The sequence below is a fragment of the Clupea harengus genome, chromosome 17 (genome assembly GCF_900700415.2).
Source record: "Clupea harengus chromosome 17, Ch_v2.0.2, whole genome shotgun sequence".
Lineage (NCBI taxonomy): Eukaryota > Metazoa > Chordata > Actinopteri > Clupeiformes > Clupeidae > Clupea > Clupea harengus.
In genome coordinates this window covers 5754222-5771721 of record NC_045168.1, presented here as the reverse complement: position 1 = coordinate 5771721, position 17500 = coordinate 5754222, and the positions used below count along the sequence as shown (strand labels likewise).

Below are 17500 nucleotides of genomic sequence, written 5' to 3'. Positions count from 1 at the left end.
AAGATAGAGAGAGAGAGAGAGAGAGAATAGACACACCGGCGGGTGGGAGGGAAGCTCCTTGTTGTTTTCTGACTGCCTGGCACGACACAGCACAGCAGGGCTGGTTGGGGAGATGCCCAGATGCCAAAGGGTCTCTGCCAGATCCCAGTGGTGTGGTTTGAGAAGAGATAAACAATCAAAGAGGTCCAGTCGGAGTGCCAAACGCATCACCTTGAGGATGAATGACTGCTTTGCAGCACATCCAATACCTTCGACCTTCGACCTCTGGATCCCTGTTAAAGCTTACTGTGTGTGTGTGTGTGTGTGTGTGTGTGTGTGTGTGTGTGTGTGTGTGTGTGTGTGTGTGTGTGTGTGTGTGTGTGTGTGTGTGTGTGTGTGTGTGTGTGTGTGTGTGTGTGTGTGGCCATAACACCATCACCATGGTATCTGCTGTCAATCACTGCCTGGTAGGGCTGATGGCAGAAGTGGTGGTGGTGGTGAATGTATGAGTAGTCCTGAGCTTTTTGGCCAGCAGTTAGCCCTTTGAAGTGAAAAGCACTCCAGCGAGCTACTTCACCGAGCCCCTTTTCTCTCTACCATTCACACTGGCCCTAAAAGGAAGCTCTTTACTCTGTGCTAGTGTGCCCATGTGTGTGTGTGTGTGTGTGTGTGTGTGTGTGTGTGTGTGTGTGTGTGTGTGTGTGTGTGTGTGTGTGTGTGTGTGTGTGTGTGTGTGTGTGTGTGTGTGTGTGTGTGTGTGTGTGTGTGTGCGTGCGTGCGTGCGTGCGCGCGCGCGCGCGCGTGCGTGCGCGCGCACTCACTCAGAGATACAAGGCCCCCAAGCACAGGCAGTAAAACACTGCCATCTAAAGTGAGGCTCTCTAAAGTTTGCTTGCTCGCTCTTTGTGCACTAGTGAGGCATGTTCTGAGAGCCATAAACAGACAGAATACACACACACACACACACACAGAGCAAAGGGTCTCCGAGCTGTAGGACTATTTGGTCCTCTCTGAACACCAGTCAGGCTTTTATGGACGGATCAGATTACTCCTGTTTTTTGTATTCTGGCTGTTATCTCTAATTGCGCATGACTGTAATTTCACACACAACAGTGAAGCCATTCATGATGTGGACAGGCATCTCTTCTGACACACACACACACACACACACACACACACACACACACACACACACACACACACACATTCATGATGTGGACAGGCAAAGTATGGAACAATTACTGTTGTCACTGACTCATTGGAGAATTAGCTGGATCAGAGCAAGAGCGGGGAATGGATTCTGATATGCAAAAACTATAGGGGCTTCACAGATGATTAAACATGCCTTAGAGGTTTCGAATGAGATGGACGTTTTGATTCCGGTGTTACGGCCATCATAGGGCCACATCAGTTGAAAAGGCTTGAACAATTTCAGGTCAACACTTTGAAACCCTGAGAAGGCGGCGAAGTCCAGGCCGTTGCTCGGGGAGACGCGTGTTTGATGTGTCTGACAAGCCCCTGCTCATTAATTCGTTTGGTTTATATGCTCTACCGCTGCCGTCACACAGGCTGAGAGAGCCTTAATGTTGCAGCGGGAGATTTACGCTCTCCAGATGCTGTTTGGTGCGAGCGAGACGTAGTGCTGTTTTTGGCCGCGCCGCCGAGTTAATCAGAAAGATATATCCGTCAGCGCCACACAGCCTCCTCTTGCCTCGGCTCACCTAAATCACTTTCAGGGCGCGGGTGTTTCCCTCCCATCCCGAAGTCATGGCTCCCAATATTGTGTCCCCTTCAGTCCAAATCCATCCTCTGTTCGAGTGGTTTGGGGATTGTGGTGCAGAAATTGAATCAGAGTCTCTCCTATCTCCAAGGTCTGAGAGAGCATGAGACACACACACACACACACACACACACACACACACACACACACATATACAGCCTCTCTATCAGATTATAGTTCTCACTGTAATTAGCAGCTTCTTTTATTATTGAAGCCTAATGCATACTTATACAGGGTATTCCTCTAATGAGAATACATTACTCACTAGTATTCTTATATGGGGTATTCCTCTAATGAGGACACATTCCTCACTAGTATCCTTATATGGGGAATTCCTCTAATGAGCATACATTCCTCACTAGTGTACTTATACGGGATATTCCTCTAATCAATATTTTTCTGGTTAGACCCGTGGTCATACAGTGCTCTAGGGAATGGACTGCCTTAAAGAGGAGGGTACAAATCCAGTTCTACAGCAATGTGATACAGTTATAACATGGAATCAGTTAGTGCTGAAGAGGAGGGTTGGAGTTGTGTGATGCAGTGGTGTGTGTGGCTCTGTGTCTTACTGCTTTCACGAGTGAGTGACCAGATTTGGTCGTGGCAAAGCCTCTGATTCAGGTGATACACAAGAGAGGCCGACACAAGGAAGGGAAAGGACAGAGAAATTGAGTGTGAGAGATTGAGAGATGAGAGGGTAAAGAGAGACTGAGTGGGAAGAGAGAGAGAGAAAGAAAGAGGGAGGAGGGTGGTGTGAAGAGAGAGAGAGAGAGGAGGGTGGTGTGAAGAGAGTGACAGAGAGAGAGAGAAAGGGAGAGAGAGAGAGAGGTGCTGCAGTGGCAGGGGCAGGGGCAGTGGTCTGGTGTGGGCCCAGGCCATGAGGGCTTTTGGGGCCTGGGGTGCACTGTGCACCAAACTGATAGAGCTCCTGCTCGCTTCAAACACTCAACAGAGGGAGGGAGAGGAGAGGAGAGGAGGGGGAGGGAAGATGAGGGGAGAGGCTGGGCTGATCCGTTTAGGCATTTAGGGGATTGGCAGGAGTGCTCTCTCTCGTCCTCCCTCTCTCTCTCTCCTTCTCCCTCCCTTTCTCCCTCCCTCTCTGTCTCTCTCTCGCTCTCTGTCTCTACCCCTCTCTACTCTATCAGTCTCTCCCTGGCTGTGACTGTGTCCTTCCCTCAGCTTTGCCAGCCTCTGCCGGGGTAAACAAATGTCTTCTCCTGAGCTGTAGTGGCAGTGTGGCAGACAAGTGTTTACAGCTGGAGATTTGTGTCACCTCTGCAGCCCACAAACAGGCAAGCAAATGAGGAAAGAGAGCACTGCTCACAGCATACTCAACCAGCCAGTAGTACTCAGGATTCGTACTCTGTATTTATACTATTTTCATTAGGAAGGAGAGTGGTGCTCAGAGCATACTCAACTCATCATGGAGTATTATTCATGAATTCATACTCAGATGTACATGTATTAGTACATTTTTTAAGAATCTAAAATATATTTGAATAATTTACAATAACATTACATTGCATATGATTCTGTATCCTCTGGGCTTTTTTCCTAATGGACATTCTGCTTCATTTGTAATGAGAAAGCACTGCTTCATTACTATCGCTATTACTGTCAGGCCGATGGATAGTATGGGTGGTACTATTGTAGTATGGGTATTGTTAAATTATGGGTAGTATTGTAGTATGGGTAGTATTATAGTATGTAATGATTCTAGCTTTCCTCTTAGTCATTATGCTTGTGCCGTAGCAGCAACCAATATCCACACACAGTATTAACATACTGTATATGTCTTGTTCCTGACCTACACATGACTAGCCAAGGACAGACAACATGGCACCTGTGATAGTGTTTAAGTAAGCGTTTAATAAAGTAGACCAGTAAGCACTTCCTGATGGTGTGGCTTGGCTTGGTGTGGTGTCATGTGGGGGAATTTGCTCCTGTAGAATGTGACTGATAGAAGGAGCTGATAGAATCACCTTCATGCTGACACGCCTAAACATCCCTAATGATGACTAATGGAGCCACACACTCCTGTCACCTGCACACGTCACCATGGGCATGAGAGAGAGAAAGAAAGACACAGAGAGAGTGAGAGAGACAGAGAGATTTTGGAGAGAGAGAGGGAGGGAGAGAAATGAAGAATAGAGGCAGCGAGAAAGAAGAGAGAGAGAAAGCATATGTTTTCAGGAGACAAATTATTCTCAAGAATCTAGTCAAGATAAACTCTAAAACAGACAGAGCGAAAGGAAGGAAAGAGCCCTTGCCCAAAGGGAGAATGCTATTGGATGTGTGTGGAATGTGTGCCAGGGCTGGCTGCACCATCACTAATGGCCGCCACTTACTGTCTATTATGTGGGTGATCTGCAGCCAGCGCCCCCGCCTCACCCCGGGAGATGGTTGGCCTCAAGGAACGCAAGACCGACTACGAGTCCACCGGCACCAACGCCAGTTACCATGGAAACAAAGGCGAGCACACGTCCAGGAAAGATGCCATGGCAGGTAAGTTTGTGTGTGTGTGTGTGTGTGTGTGTGTGTGTGTGTGTGTGTGTGTGTGTGTGTGTGTGGGTGTGTGTGAAGGGGGCTGGGCTCAGCTGTAGGCTCGTAGGTATAACCCTATTAGAGAAATGTTACTTTGCCAACTGGAGGCATTGGCAGATATGCGTGGGAAGGTGGGTCTGGGTCGACGCAAAATCTAGTGGATGCAAGGTAATTTTTGTTTATTTGTTTAATAGGGGCACTGCGTTCACACTTGTTTAATGTCCTGTAGTGTGTCTCTATGTGTCCTGTAGTGGGGTCTCTGTGTGTCCTGTAGTGGTTATCTGTGTGTCCTGTAGTGTGTCTCTGTGTGTCCTGTAGTGGTTATCTGTGTGTCCTGTAGTGTGTCTCTGTGTGTCCTGTAGTGGTTATCTGTGTGTCCTGTAGTGTGTCTCTGTGTGTCCTGTAGTGGGGTCTCTTTGTGTCCTTTAGTGGGGTCTCTATGTGTCCTGTAGTGTGTCTCTTTGTGTCCTGTAGTGTGTCTCTGTGTGTCCTGTAGTGGGGTCTCTATGTGTCCTGTAGTGGGGTCTCTGTGTGTCCTGTAGTGGGGTCTCTGTGTGTCCTGTAGTGGGGTCTCTGTGTGTCCTGTAGTGGGGTCTCTGTGTGTCCTCTAGTGAGTCTTTGTTGTTGAAGTCATCAGACTCTCCACACTTCTCTTCTCCTCAGACCCCACCAGATACACAACATTAACTGATGATAAATTAAACCTACCACACTGCTCTTGAGAGATATGTTGTGTACTTTTTCACGTACATGAGCAGGAGGGTGTTAATAATTACTTTTCCAACGCTAAGCACCGAGGTTTTCATGTTCATAAATTAAAACTGGCAGGAAGTGTGTTTTAACCCGGAGAGTAGTCAAGTGACCTTTTCAGTCAAACTTATTTTCTTTTTCCTCTCTGTAAAGAAAGACAGCAGCTCTTGTGTATGTTCCCTGCAAACAAACTGACAGCCTACTCAAGTTCACACTGCGAACACTGTGACATATTAATTCCCAGAGATGGCTGTGGCATTTGCCCTCATCTTCTTTGTTTTTGATGTCTTACACAGATCTCTCCCTCCCTCTCTCTCTCTGTCTCTCTTTCTCTTTTTCTCTCTGTCTCTCCCTCTCTCTCATCTCGCAGTGCAAATCTCCTGTGGAACTTCCACGCTGTGCCGGAACTCCTACTCAACTTCTAATGAAGAGATCAAGCACAACCAGGTGAGGGGAACAAACACTCCTTTTAGTTCTGTTCGCTTTGACTCCCCACCAGAAACAATCGCAGTCTCTGCATCTTTTTTTTTAAAGCCTGTCTGTGCTCTGTGCACTGGCATCGGAAGATACACAGAGTTCACATCAATCATCCACTTTTTAAGTCAAGTTTCAGAAACATTTTGGTGATTGTTATTGCCCTGCTGTGAATTTGATATTTAAAAAACTCACCAGATGCTGTGCACATTTATGCAACATTATAAATCCAGTCCTGTTTGCGAGGAATTGCCTTTTCTGCGTCAAGGGAGCTCATAAAAAAGTCCTCGTTAGTAGATAATAAGTGGACCAACTGTCTGTCTGTGTCTGTTAGTTAAGGCAAAGGGTCAGATGTTGCTTGCAAGACTTTATTGATTCAATTACACAAATGAATTCACATCTCCATATGCTTGCATCTGTTTTTATGAAACATCTGGTGGCAACTCTGCTCATTTCTGGAAAAGGCCTGAAACTCCCTGACTTTACAGTTTTTACAAGCCCATTCTCCACCCCCACCCCCCCATGTTCACTTCACATGCACACCAATGTTGTGTTGGTATACAGCATCTCCTTGAAAACCGAGCCCACAGAAACACACCCTGGCAGTATTAGCACTAAGCTCCACCATTCACGTGGTTCACCTTTGACCTCCTGTGTGTCTCCAGGTTACCGCTGTGCAGCCTGTTGCTCAGGAGTGTGCCGTCCGCAAGGACTACGAGACCCTCCCGACCTTCCAGAACTCCACGCGGAGCTTCGAGGAGGCGTTCCTGGAGGACCAGGTCCATCGCACAGCGCCCACCACCGATCTCAATATGCACCTGGGCCTGAAGTCGACTGGGAACTATGTGGACTTCTACTCCGCCGCCCGACCCTATAGCGAACTCAACTACGAGACGAGTCACTACCCAGCCTCACCAGACTCCTGGGTCTAGGGGCTCGGGTGTTTGTGTGTGTGTTTGTGTGTATCTGTGTGTTTGTGTGTGTGTGTGTGTGTGTGTGTGTGTGTTTGTGTGGCCAGGGTCAGGGAATGGTTGGGTGTTTGGGGGTGAGTGCGTCTGAGCACAGGACCATCAGCTGATTGGCTGGTCTCGACGGGGAGGGAGGGAAGGGTGGATGAATGTGCATGTGCATGCGACAAAACATTGTTTGTTCAGTTTGTTCAGAGCTGGTTTCCACACAGAGGCCTGCGGTTTGGGTTGAGTCAAGCAAGATGAGATGAGCGAGTGTAGAATGTGCATGAAGGTGAATAGAAATTGTAAGAGAAGAAAAGAGATGAGCGATAAGAAAAGGCTCTTAAAGTATGCAGCCCTCAGATGGGAGCAGAGCCGTGAAGAAGTCCTGTTAGGGTGATGAAGCTGGGAAGAGGAAGAGGATGAGGTGATAGTAGCGCTGCGGCAGGATAAGTGGGACGAAGCAGGGGAAATTAAGTCGTTTACAAGCTTAGTGGGAACAGCTTTTCTCCGTTTTCTTTTTCTTTCTTTCTTTTTTTTCTTTTTTTTGTACGTCATTCCTTTGACTGGTGAATTGAAGCTTCATCTTAAACTGATGGAATGTTGGTCCGTACTAGAAGATTCCTCCCAAGCCTTTTCGCTCTCTATATTTTTGTCTTTTTAAGTTTTGATTTGTACTTTTTTAAGTTGTCGATGTAAAGTATGTGGTGTACATTGCAGAGATACAAGTGCATTGTGTATATTACACGGATGCCACTTCCTCCTTCCAGTGGCTATGGACATTGTTTATGGTACAAAGGTAAAAAAAAAAAAAAGACTTAAAAATATGTATCAATCATCAATGTCCCCTTTCCAGACAAAAGTATGTTTTAACAACAAGAAGGACATACATACATAGCGGTATTGTTTGTTCCAATAATGTGAGTTTGTTTGTGGCAACTAAACAAATGTTTGAAGCAGTTCCGAGACAGTTCAAACAGCCTCATTCCACCCTGTCAACGAAGTGCTTTTTCACTGCCTAAAAAAAATTAGATGTAGATATTTGAAATAGAATCCTATTGATTTTCACTTATCAGATTTTTTTGTTTTTTCAAATGATAGTGTTAAAAGATAATAAATACAAATGTTGGTCATCCATATTGGCATAAAACCCTCTCTGTTCCACCAGTATCTCAGTTTTTATGTGCTTACACGAGACTATGACTGACATTGTGCCAAATTTTTTAAACGTCTGGATGAGAACACCGGAGAGTAGTCATGACTTGAGCTGACGTTTCCTTTCCACAACTAAGTAAATCCTCTGCACACAGTCACTACTTTTATTTGTTCAGAAATGTGTTTTAATGCTATTACGCAACAGTATGTCTACGCAAACATATGGAGAAAAAAAATAAGACAATAACTAGGAGGGCAAAATCTTTAAGAGCACGACTCCCTCTGAAAGGTGTACAAATCTGTCTCTTGTTGTTAGTGAGTGTGTGCTGTATGTTGAACCGTGTTGGATACAAGAGGCGCGTTAACAGCTGGCTTCTACTGTTTGATTTTCCATGACAAAAACACAGTGAGGTATTAGACTGCAATGTTAATAGAAAATGAGAATTATATATAAATACATGCAAATATATATACATACATAAATATATATATATATAATTTTTATGTGCAGATGTCAGTATCACCAGAAGCGAAAACATAAGAAGTAAAGAGAGACTTGTCTAAATGGACTATGTTTATTTCAGTCATTCCAAATGGGAATATAAAACACCAACACTTGAAGATGTTGACCTCCTAGGTTAAGCTGTGCTGCTTTTTTCGAGCTTCGTAGGTAATCTCTCTGGATTTGGACTTTGGATAAATTATTCTCTACAATCAGCATAGCTGTTTTGGCTGATTACCGTCATACAGGAATACATGTGAGAATCAACATAGCAACATGTATTGTAAATCTGAACTACAGTAAAAGGATGTGTTACACTTGATATTTCCATCAAAGGTAATCGTATTGAGGTTAATTGACTGCCACCTTTTATGGTTACTGTGAAACACTATTGGAACCTGTCCAAAAGAAACATTTGTGAGTTAATGGTGAGCTTAATGGTGAGATGCTTTGGTAATGGCTTGGCACAGAATGCTCATAGCTATGAAAGGGGCATTTCAAGTGCTGTGTTTTTCATGATAACTTTTCATCATGAATCATCACTTATGTAATTGTTTTTTTTTCTTTACGTCAGATAAGTACTTGTTTTGCCTTTAAACATTGCAACGTTTATCACATCTAAAAATATCATGTGGTCATATGCTAAGCGTGCTAGCTCTCTGTTGCAGGATTGATCAACATGATTCCATCATTTGAACAGTCCACTGTTTTTCTTGTTTCTGGTTGGATGAAATAAAGAGGGTAATCTATAGATATACACACACTCCCCACATGGTCTCACTCTTTCTCAACATGGACACACGGCACCATCCATCATGTCACAGGTATAAATTGTTTTCATGGTTTTGCCACTCTTCTGCTGTTCAGCACTTAGATGTTCAGTTGGGTAATCTATGGCCGTGGTCATGAAGCATGCTAGTTCACAAATCCAGTTTGTTGGCGCTCCCAAGAAAGATCCTGCTTTCTGAACCTGGGACACCCAGGCAAAGCTTCTCAGATTCAACCAGCCTGCCAGTTTACAGTGATCCATCCTGATACATGAAGAGACAACATTTCCCATTCAGCCTCCAGCTCTGCATAAGCACACTTTGAAGTGCTGTCCAGCACAGCACACACCAACCCTCAGGAGGCCGTGGCGCTGTGACGTGGAGCCTGCCGCCACTCAACCCTGAAGAGCAGATCTATGTAAAAGTGAACGTCCTCTGCACATAATATGCCCACACAACACACCTAGGGTTAGGGTTAGTGGATGGTTATAGCCAAACGGTCCTCACAGTATCTACAGCATCATATTAACCGGATATTAACAGGAGTATATTCAACCTCTGGAGAGGTCTCCTAATGTCTGTATCTGTCTCTGCCTTAGATGGTCAGTCTTATTGTTGTCAGGCATCAGACAACGATTAAAGGACTTTGCAACTGGTATTTAGTAAACTAAAGCTAAACGAATGTGTCCTGGGAAAATAGGAAATTTCAATGTTAGTTACCTACACGAGCAAATGTCTGTGTTGAAAAGGTATGAACAGACTTTAGTGTTGCTAATGAATATGTCATCTTTTTTTTTTAATTCTCCCATCCAGTGCAGTGCATGACAAATCCGTCACATGGATTTGTTCCCATGCCTGAAAGATGAAACAATTCATCTGAGTCTGTCCTTCATCATATCTGACAAGCAAGCCAAACCTCTCTGTCTCTGATATAATTCAGTTTGTCAGCTCACTACCTTGGGATCCACCAACACACTCAGTACCGTTGTGTATCCACATGTGTGTATCATACCTGGTATACACTGTGAACTTTACAGTTGACCCTCCATTAGACCACAGCTGTCTGCTGCAGTACCTCCAGATGTGTCTAAGGAACATTTGAGTGGATATTTGCATGAACTGCTGGAGTAAGACCGGGTAGAGAGAGAGCAAGATACTCTACCTGTCTTAGCTTGCAGGGGGAATTTCTCACACCTGTCCATGCCTAACTGCAGATTTTCAGTTTCCCTGCCAACCTCACATTTAGCAGCCAAGAAGTTCTGCAATTGCACTGGAAATGGGTTCCTAATCACCCCATTTCCACCACTGCCTGGGATAATTATGTATGGTGGTTTTAGCAAAGTTACATTTTCTGTCGAAGGAACTTCCCGATGTGTGTGGAGAGAACAATCTAATGTGGCATGAAAATGAGTCTTCGGTTTAACAAATGTGATCCATTTGAACTTTGCACAAATAGAGCAGGAAGTGGGACTTCATTTCTGCTTCTTTTCCTAGCTAACAGTCTTAGCACGCTGCACAGCTCAGTACGGCTCGGGCCGGAGCTGGGGATTTGGCAACTGATCAATTTCTGATTAGACAACGCAAAAAATGTAATTCAGCCAAGACCTCCAAAACAGAATTATTCATTGGAGGGGGAGGCTTATAGCTGTCAATGTTTGATATTCATTGTCGTTCTAATAGCAGCTACACTGAGACAAAGACACAGGCACACAGCAAGCATACATTTCTTTGGAAACAGCATGCTGAGAATGGGACTTTAAATCTGGTATTATTAAGCACGCCTTAACATACATCTTTCTCTATTCTTCTTCTCCATTACTACACAATAGGTCAAGCATAGAAGTTCCCCTTGTCTTTAAAGTCCTACAGCTGTGCAAGCTTTGCTCAGTCTCATGATCTCTCTCTATCTGGCACATACACACACTATATGGCCTGTCGTCATCATCTCAGTCTCATGATCTGTCTTTATCTGGCACTGGCACACGCACACACACACACACTGAACAAACACACACTACGTGGCCTGTCGTCACCATAACCTCGGTTTTGTGGGAATAAAGTTAGCCCATAACCCAGAAAAGCCTGGTCTGTCAATGCGGAGTTATATAACACCAACCTAGTTACATGACAGCACAGCGGAGTTGAGGTTGGGGGGGGGGGGGAGTGGTGTCACCTGCCTGAGTGAGTCAGGGCTCCTGTCACTGTCAGCCTGCCTGTGCCATCTCCATCTCAAGCGGACATGGCTTTGATGTCCCCATGCTGTTTCCCTGCACAACATCACCAGATCCTGAACTAACCTCAGAGCACCTGCTACTGCTGCCATGTCCACAAGACATGGCGGCCCTAAGGAAGGACCCCATTTCAGCCACAAAGAGGAGGAATGCCTTGACTAACAAGGGAGAAGACACTCAAAGACAACTGTGTCAGTAACATGTTCATTCAGGGGAAACTTCAGGACAGCCCAATTAGTTGCTAAATTAAATGCCTTGATTGCAAAAATCAGAGTTTCAACGTCCTTTCACTCAGGAATTGTCAAGTTTGTTTGGCTCTCTGGAAACGTGTGGGCCCACAGGGAACGGCGCTTCAAAGAGGCTTTTGAAGAGAGAAATTGCCATGCAGTGGAATTAGATGAACGCATGTTCATTAAGGGGCAAGCCTCCCCTCTAGTGGTCATATGTCACCTAAGCACACACCATTTCCATCCATCTTCATTCTGAGCGCTGTGCACGCTTCCATGACGATCTGCCCCGCAAGCAAAACAGTGCGACTTCCTGCCATGCATGTCTCCAATTAATTTTTTTTTTTTTTTTAAAAACACTCGGCACGTTAACCTATGCATTTAAACATGCTTGTCTATTGATGTTTGCCAATTCATTAGTTTGTTCCTGGGGACTGGTGATGTTCATAGACATTTATTGAATTTCTGACTGAACCAATTAGATTATCAGTAGGCTACCCATGGGTGAGACTCCTCATCAGAATGCAAGAGGCCTACTGTTGAAATGAAACTCCTAAATCTCAAGTCTGTAGCTTCAAAGTCCCAGCTAACCCATAGGCTACACCTTAGCCTGCTTTACATTTGGCCTATGTAGTAGGCCTACTTATATGTAGCATATAGTGACAGGACTGTGATTGTGAAAATACTGAACTATCTGCAACCCCTCAGTTTTCCCTCCTGAAAGTGTTTTTGACAAAATAATCTCTGCTTGTCAAACATGGTCATATATGTATAGTGTGCCATTTGGCTATTAGTTTAGTCAAGTCAAGCCAAGGGAATATGAGACAGAAATGAAACGTATACATATAATGCATACATGTGCAATCAGAAGGAACCTTAGAAGTGTGCCTTACTCAAATAGACAAGAACACATGGGGTCCCAAAAAAATTTGGTTTTGTGGATCAATTTACCTCTAGCTGACAGGGTAGGCTAAATTGAGCAATCTGAGAAAACAGTTACTAACTATTGCATTAACCAGATTTGAAAGAATAATGCTAAATATACATATAATTATTAATAATGAAATGGTCTTTATAATATAAATATTACAACAAATTTGTCTACAGTTCTAAACCTTGGAGATTGTTTGCCAAGTCTCTAGGATTAAGAAATGGACATGGAGGTTTTAAATTGAATTACACTTTTATTCTTTTGAGGAAAATCGACAGATTATTTGTTTTTCACTTTCAGTGTAGACTCTCAACTGTATGTTTGGCATAATAGCAAACTTTTAAGTCTATAAATATAATAATATTAATAAAGGTTTATCTTATAACATAACCACCAGCATGTCATATAATGTTCTGAATAACCGTATAACAAGAGTGATTTTTTTCTGTCATCCACAAGGAGGTAAATTCTGTCATCCACAAGGAGGTAAACAAACACTAAGGCTATACAAGCATATGATTATCCCCAAATTGTAAGCAACAATTGCATTTTACTTCCCTAGGGGTGTGGAGTTTCTATCAATTTTTCTTCTGTAATTACATGGCATGACTGCTGTTATGCTACACTACACTACACTGAAATATATGTCAGATATTTATTGTTAGGATGCAACACTAATTTAAACACCATGTGTTTGACTTAACTTCATATAAACATGAGGGGTTAAGCTGAACCACTGGTAACTTGAACTCAACCCCAAAGCTATAGCTCGGTTTGCCCTACAGCCACCATTTTGGAAAAAGTGCTAAGTTTAGCAACCCAGAGCTACACTTGCTAATTCACTCACATGTTTTTACACACTGCCAGTTCAACAACATAAAATGTACAGAGATACAACAACATAATAATGTAAAGAGATAAATTACGTTTGACATGGGACTGATTATACCTGATATGCAAACAATTATATCTTTTATCTTTCTATCAAATATCTTTGACAGGCAAAACCCATTTCTTTGTGGAAAAAATAAATACAGATGCTTCATCCACATGGTTATTTCTTCCAAGAGGAAAATGGAGAATGCAAACTGAATTTAGTATCACATGCCAAACATGTGTATGGGTGCCCAGATACAAGTGGTGGGTCAACTTACCCACTGGCTCATCTTACCCCACTCTCCCATATAGAATACCTTCATTCATCCTTTGTAGACTAGGCTAGGTTTTGGGTTGTTTGTCCATCTCCAAATCAATCCCGCATGTCGCCTTACTGGCCATTTCTATACTCCCAGAACAGTCAAAAGTAAAATAAAAAAAAAAACCTTTGCACGCCTCTCAGACTCCAAAAACCATGTCTGAATTCTTGCCATTTTAATAGACTCAGATCTCACTTTCACCAACCATATCAAAGCCTTTTATCATCTGATAAATATAGCCAGAATCAAGGGTTTAGTGTCCCAAAAAAGACCAAGAGTGGCTCATTCATGCTTTTATTTCCAGTAGGATGGACTACTGTAATGGTCTCTCAACTGGTCTTCCTTAAAGACCATTAAACTACTGCAACTCATTCAAAATGCTGTTGCTAGAGTTTTATCCAGGACCAAGAGAACAGAGCACATTACTCCAGTTCTAAAATATTTACACTGGCTTCCAGTTAGTTACAGAATAGATTTGTGGAGTGCAGCTATAGTCTACAATTCACTAAATAGTATGTCTGATATAATAATATGAACCGAGGAGGACTCTTGGATCCATGGACTCTGGTCAGCTAATAGAGCCCAGAGCTGGTGAAGCAGCAGTTAGCTGTTATGCTGCATACAACTGGAACAAACTGCTCAACGATCTTACATGCCTAAATGTAAAAAAAAAAAAATCCAGGTTAAAAATAAACACACTCTTTTTCGAGTGCTTATGACTGAGCTCTAAAACTTGCCCTCCATTCGTACTGCACTTGAATTATATTACTTATCTTTTAATTATGTAGGCCTACTGTGTTCTTTCTTTTAATTATTTATAGCTTTGGTCTTTGAATTACTACTTTATGTACCGTCTTTGTCTTTATTTTTCATTTGGATATTCCTTTGGCTTTTAATTATGTATCGCACATTGAATTGCCTCTTTGTACGAAATGTGCTATAAATAAACTTGCCTTGCCTTGCCTAAAATGTAAAGGATTGCAATATCCATAATTTCTGATCCAACCGACTTTCCATAGAAAACCGAGTAAACGTCATTTTTCATGAAGCGCTCCTATTTGTCAGCGAAGGGTCTGTCGTCATCACGTACCGTTGCCAAACAATGCGCAGCAAAAAGCCACGTTGACGAAGTGAAGTCTACATTACCTTTTTGCTGAGAAAAAAGCAGGAGAAATTTACCTAAAATATATCTTCTTGACTTGTCATCCTTACTAGTTAGAGCAGAGATGTCATCACCACCAAAAGAGAAAATCGAAACCAAAGCTGGACATCTCCCTGCTGGTATTTCTTTTCATTTCTTTATTAATGACGATAAATCACCACTAGTGTAAACAATATGATAGTCATTCGATAACAGCTTGCAATTTAATGCTAACAAGCTAGCTTGATAACTAGCTAAGTCTTTGCATGTATTTTTTAATCAGTGGAAGTAGTTATGTATCTTCTTATTGGAACAAGAACGATTCAGCCCATCAGGATCTTGACTTACTGCTGACCACACTGCGTATTTGACAGTGTAATTACATGTGCAGTTAGCCGGCGAAGTTAGCTAGCTGGCTAGTCAACAACTGTTATTCTCCAGCTAAACAATTGGCTAACAAAATAAAAACCGTATTAACGGGGAGTGACTGCACTGTATGAAGTTAGCAATAGAGCATAATGTCATAAAGTTAGAATGTCCAGAAGCCTTTTGAAACTATATATATGGTAAAGTAATGAACTATACATCGATTGCCTGATTTGTGTAGGTCTAAATGAGACACTAACGATCTTAATTGCGTGTATTTGTATATTTTAGTTAACTTTTTGCCTTGGTTTAGATCCATTACCTTTTCTCCTTGATCTATTATCTAAGAAATCAGATAACGGTAAGAGTACGTGGTCTTAGCGTATCTAGGGCATAGCACACTGAGCAGGTGGAGGCACCCTGAACTTTGCCATCTGTTGTAGTCCATTGTATGGCACGTTAACAGCATATTAACAAATCTTTGTAGCATTGTATGAAGTCATTTTGACAACAACTAAAAACTATGAAAACTTTTAAACTTTTATTTTAATAGTATTTCAGTAGCCCCAGATTCCCCTCTCAAAATGCCGATATTAGTGTAGTTGGTGTAACTCGTGTTTGTGCATGAATTAGGCTGTTATTGAATAACATTGCAACACTAATAGAGGCCTACGGGGCTTTGTAATGTAAGCTAATTGTCACATTTGTTCATCTGACAGTGAAAGTGGGTGGAATGAGGGTAGTCCAGAAACACCAGGCAGCCGGTGAACCAGCTCCAATAGAGAAGAAAGAGGAGAACGACGACGATGAAGAATATGTCAGCACCAGGTAAGAATGCAGTGTGATGCTGATTTGAAACATGTCTTAGTTTAGCTTTACAGAGAGAGGGTTGTCATGAGCATTCACTGAAACCAGCTCTTGTAAAACTGTGTTCCCTCACCCTTTATGGCCTCCGCCAAGGAATTTGTGTTTTCGCTTCTGTCTGTCTGTCAGCAGGATAATGCAAAAACAAGCTTTCAGATTTTAATGAAACTTGGTGAAGGAGTGGAGCGGATCTCTATCAAGGACAGGATCCAGGATTTTTTTCACTTTCTTTAACATTGCGAGATGGGGCATATTAGCCTTAGTGCAGTTCTGCGCCCTCTGAGTGCCCTTCTAATTCCTAATGTAATTTAATAATCAGGCTTGAATCATGTGTTTCTGTAACTAGACACCAAAGTCATGCCTTTCATTCCTAGTGAGCATATATAGTGGTAAAATGCATAGTTTAGCTGTTCTGTAACTTGATTTGGATTAAAGCTTCTAGTAAATAAGTAAATCAGTAGACATGTAATCAGACCATCTTTCCTGCCGATGACATGTTAAAGTTCAAAGAGTGTTCATTTGGGGATGCGTACCGTATTTAGATATCTACTGAGGCCCTGCATGTACTCCCATGAGTCCTCCACTGGAATCATTAACGCCGCTCCCAGGTAGCACAGTGATAGCGGCGGGGTGTGTTGTGACAGTGACACAGGTGAGCTTTTCCCAAGAGCCTCTCAGTCACGTGGGCCAGCAGGGACGTGGTGCCCAGCTCAAAGGACGGCCCATCTGGTGTGGTAGCGTAGCTCTCACCACCGCCGCCACTCTGGGGGGGGGGGGGGGGATTCTCTCTCTCTCTCTCTGTCTCTCTCTCTCTCTCTCTCCCTCAAAACAGACATGGGTAGTTGCTCCTGTCACGTTTCGACTTTAAAAGACCCATGTGACTCACTGTTGGGGTGGTGATGTTTCTGGTAGTAGCCTGATGGAGCTTCTTAAAGTATAGTGTCCAAACTGGCTGAAACCTCAGACAGTAGGCTAGTGGGTTTTCTGTTGAAGAAACAGAGCTGTGGAGTTAGTGAGTAAGAACTTCTGCTTTATTTTCCTGAACCAGAGCCAAACCGTGCATGTTTTGGTCATGGGTGTGTCCACCCAGTATAAAGTTCTCTTCTCTTGTGTTCTCTTTTTTTTCTCTTCTCCTGAATGAGAAATCAGAATTTTCAAGACAATTTGTAGTGTTCTTTTCTCACTGCAACAGCTTTTTTTTTTTTTTTAAACACTTGAGCCCCCCCCTTCTGTTCTTTTTACTGCACTGTGCTCCAGAAAGCCCACAGCAGCACTTTCCCTCTGCCACTGAGGTTGATTGAGGTATGTGGATGCTGACACAAGTGTATAAGTCAAGTGTATATATGTGTGTTTGTGTGTGGTGGTGGTGGTGGTGGGTTTGGGGGTGGTGTCCATGGGATTAGCCTTTTCAGGAGAGGTGGTGACAGCTTACCTCACCTCAGTCAGACACCCACCCACCCAGGCACCTGGCGAGGCTTTAATATCCCATCAGCTCCGGCACAGGCAGCTGATTGCTGATCGCCATCTCCCACTGAGTGCTGCCGCAGGTATAGGGCCTTATCAGTGAGTGTGTGCCGCCCACCTGCCCCGATCCACTTTCAGTTTGCTCTGCCACCCCCACCCCCCCTACTCCACTCCGCCGC

The 17500-nt window shown here is 43.3% G+C and overlaps 2 protein-coding genes across 2 annotated transcripts in view; both read left to right on the top strand.

Moving 5' to 3' along the window:
* ctnnd2a (catenin (cadherin-associated protein), delta 2a) overlaps positions 1-8897 on the top strand; it is a 308508-nt gene extending 299611 nt beyond the window's left edge. Inside the window, 3 exon segments of the mRNA XM_031583814.2 lie at positions 4133-4264; positions 5424-5500; positions 6193-8897. Coding sequence (XP_031439674.1) covers positions 4133-4264; positions 5424-5500; positions 6193-6459 — 476 coding nt within the window. The 3' untranslated portion in view covers positions 6460-8897.
* Positions 8898-14572: 5675 nt separating this feature from the next.
* The window catches only part of LOC105890193 (death-associated protein), a 17617-nt gene continuing 14689 nt past the window's right edge, over positions 14573-17500 (top strand). Inside the window, exons 1-2 of the mRNA XM_012816166.3 lie at positions 14573-14767; positions 15713-15821. Of these exons, the coding sequence (XP_012671620.1) occupies positions 14713-14767; positions 15713-15821 (164 nt within the window). The 5' untranslated portion in view covers positions 14573-14712. The remainder of the gene's footprint in view (positions 14768-15712; positions 15822-17500) is intronic.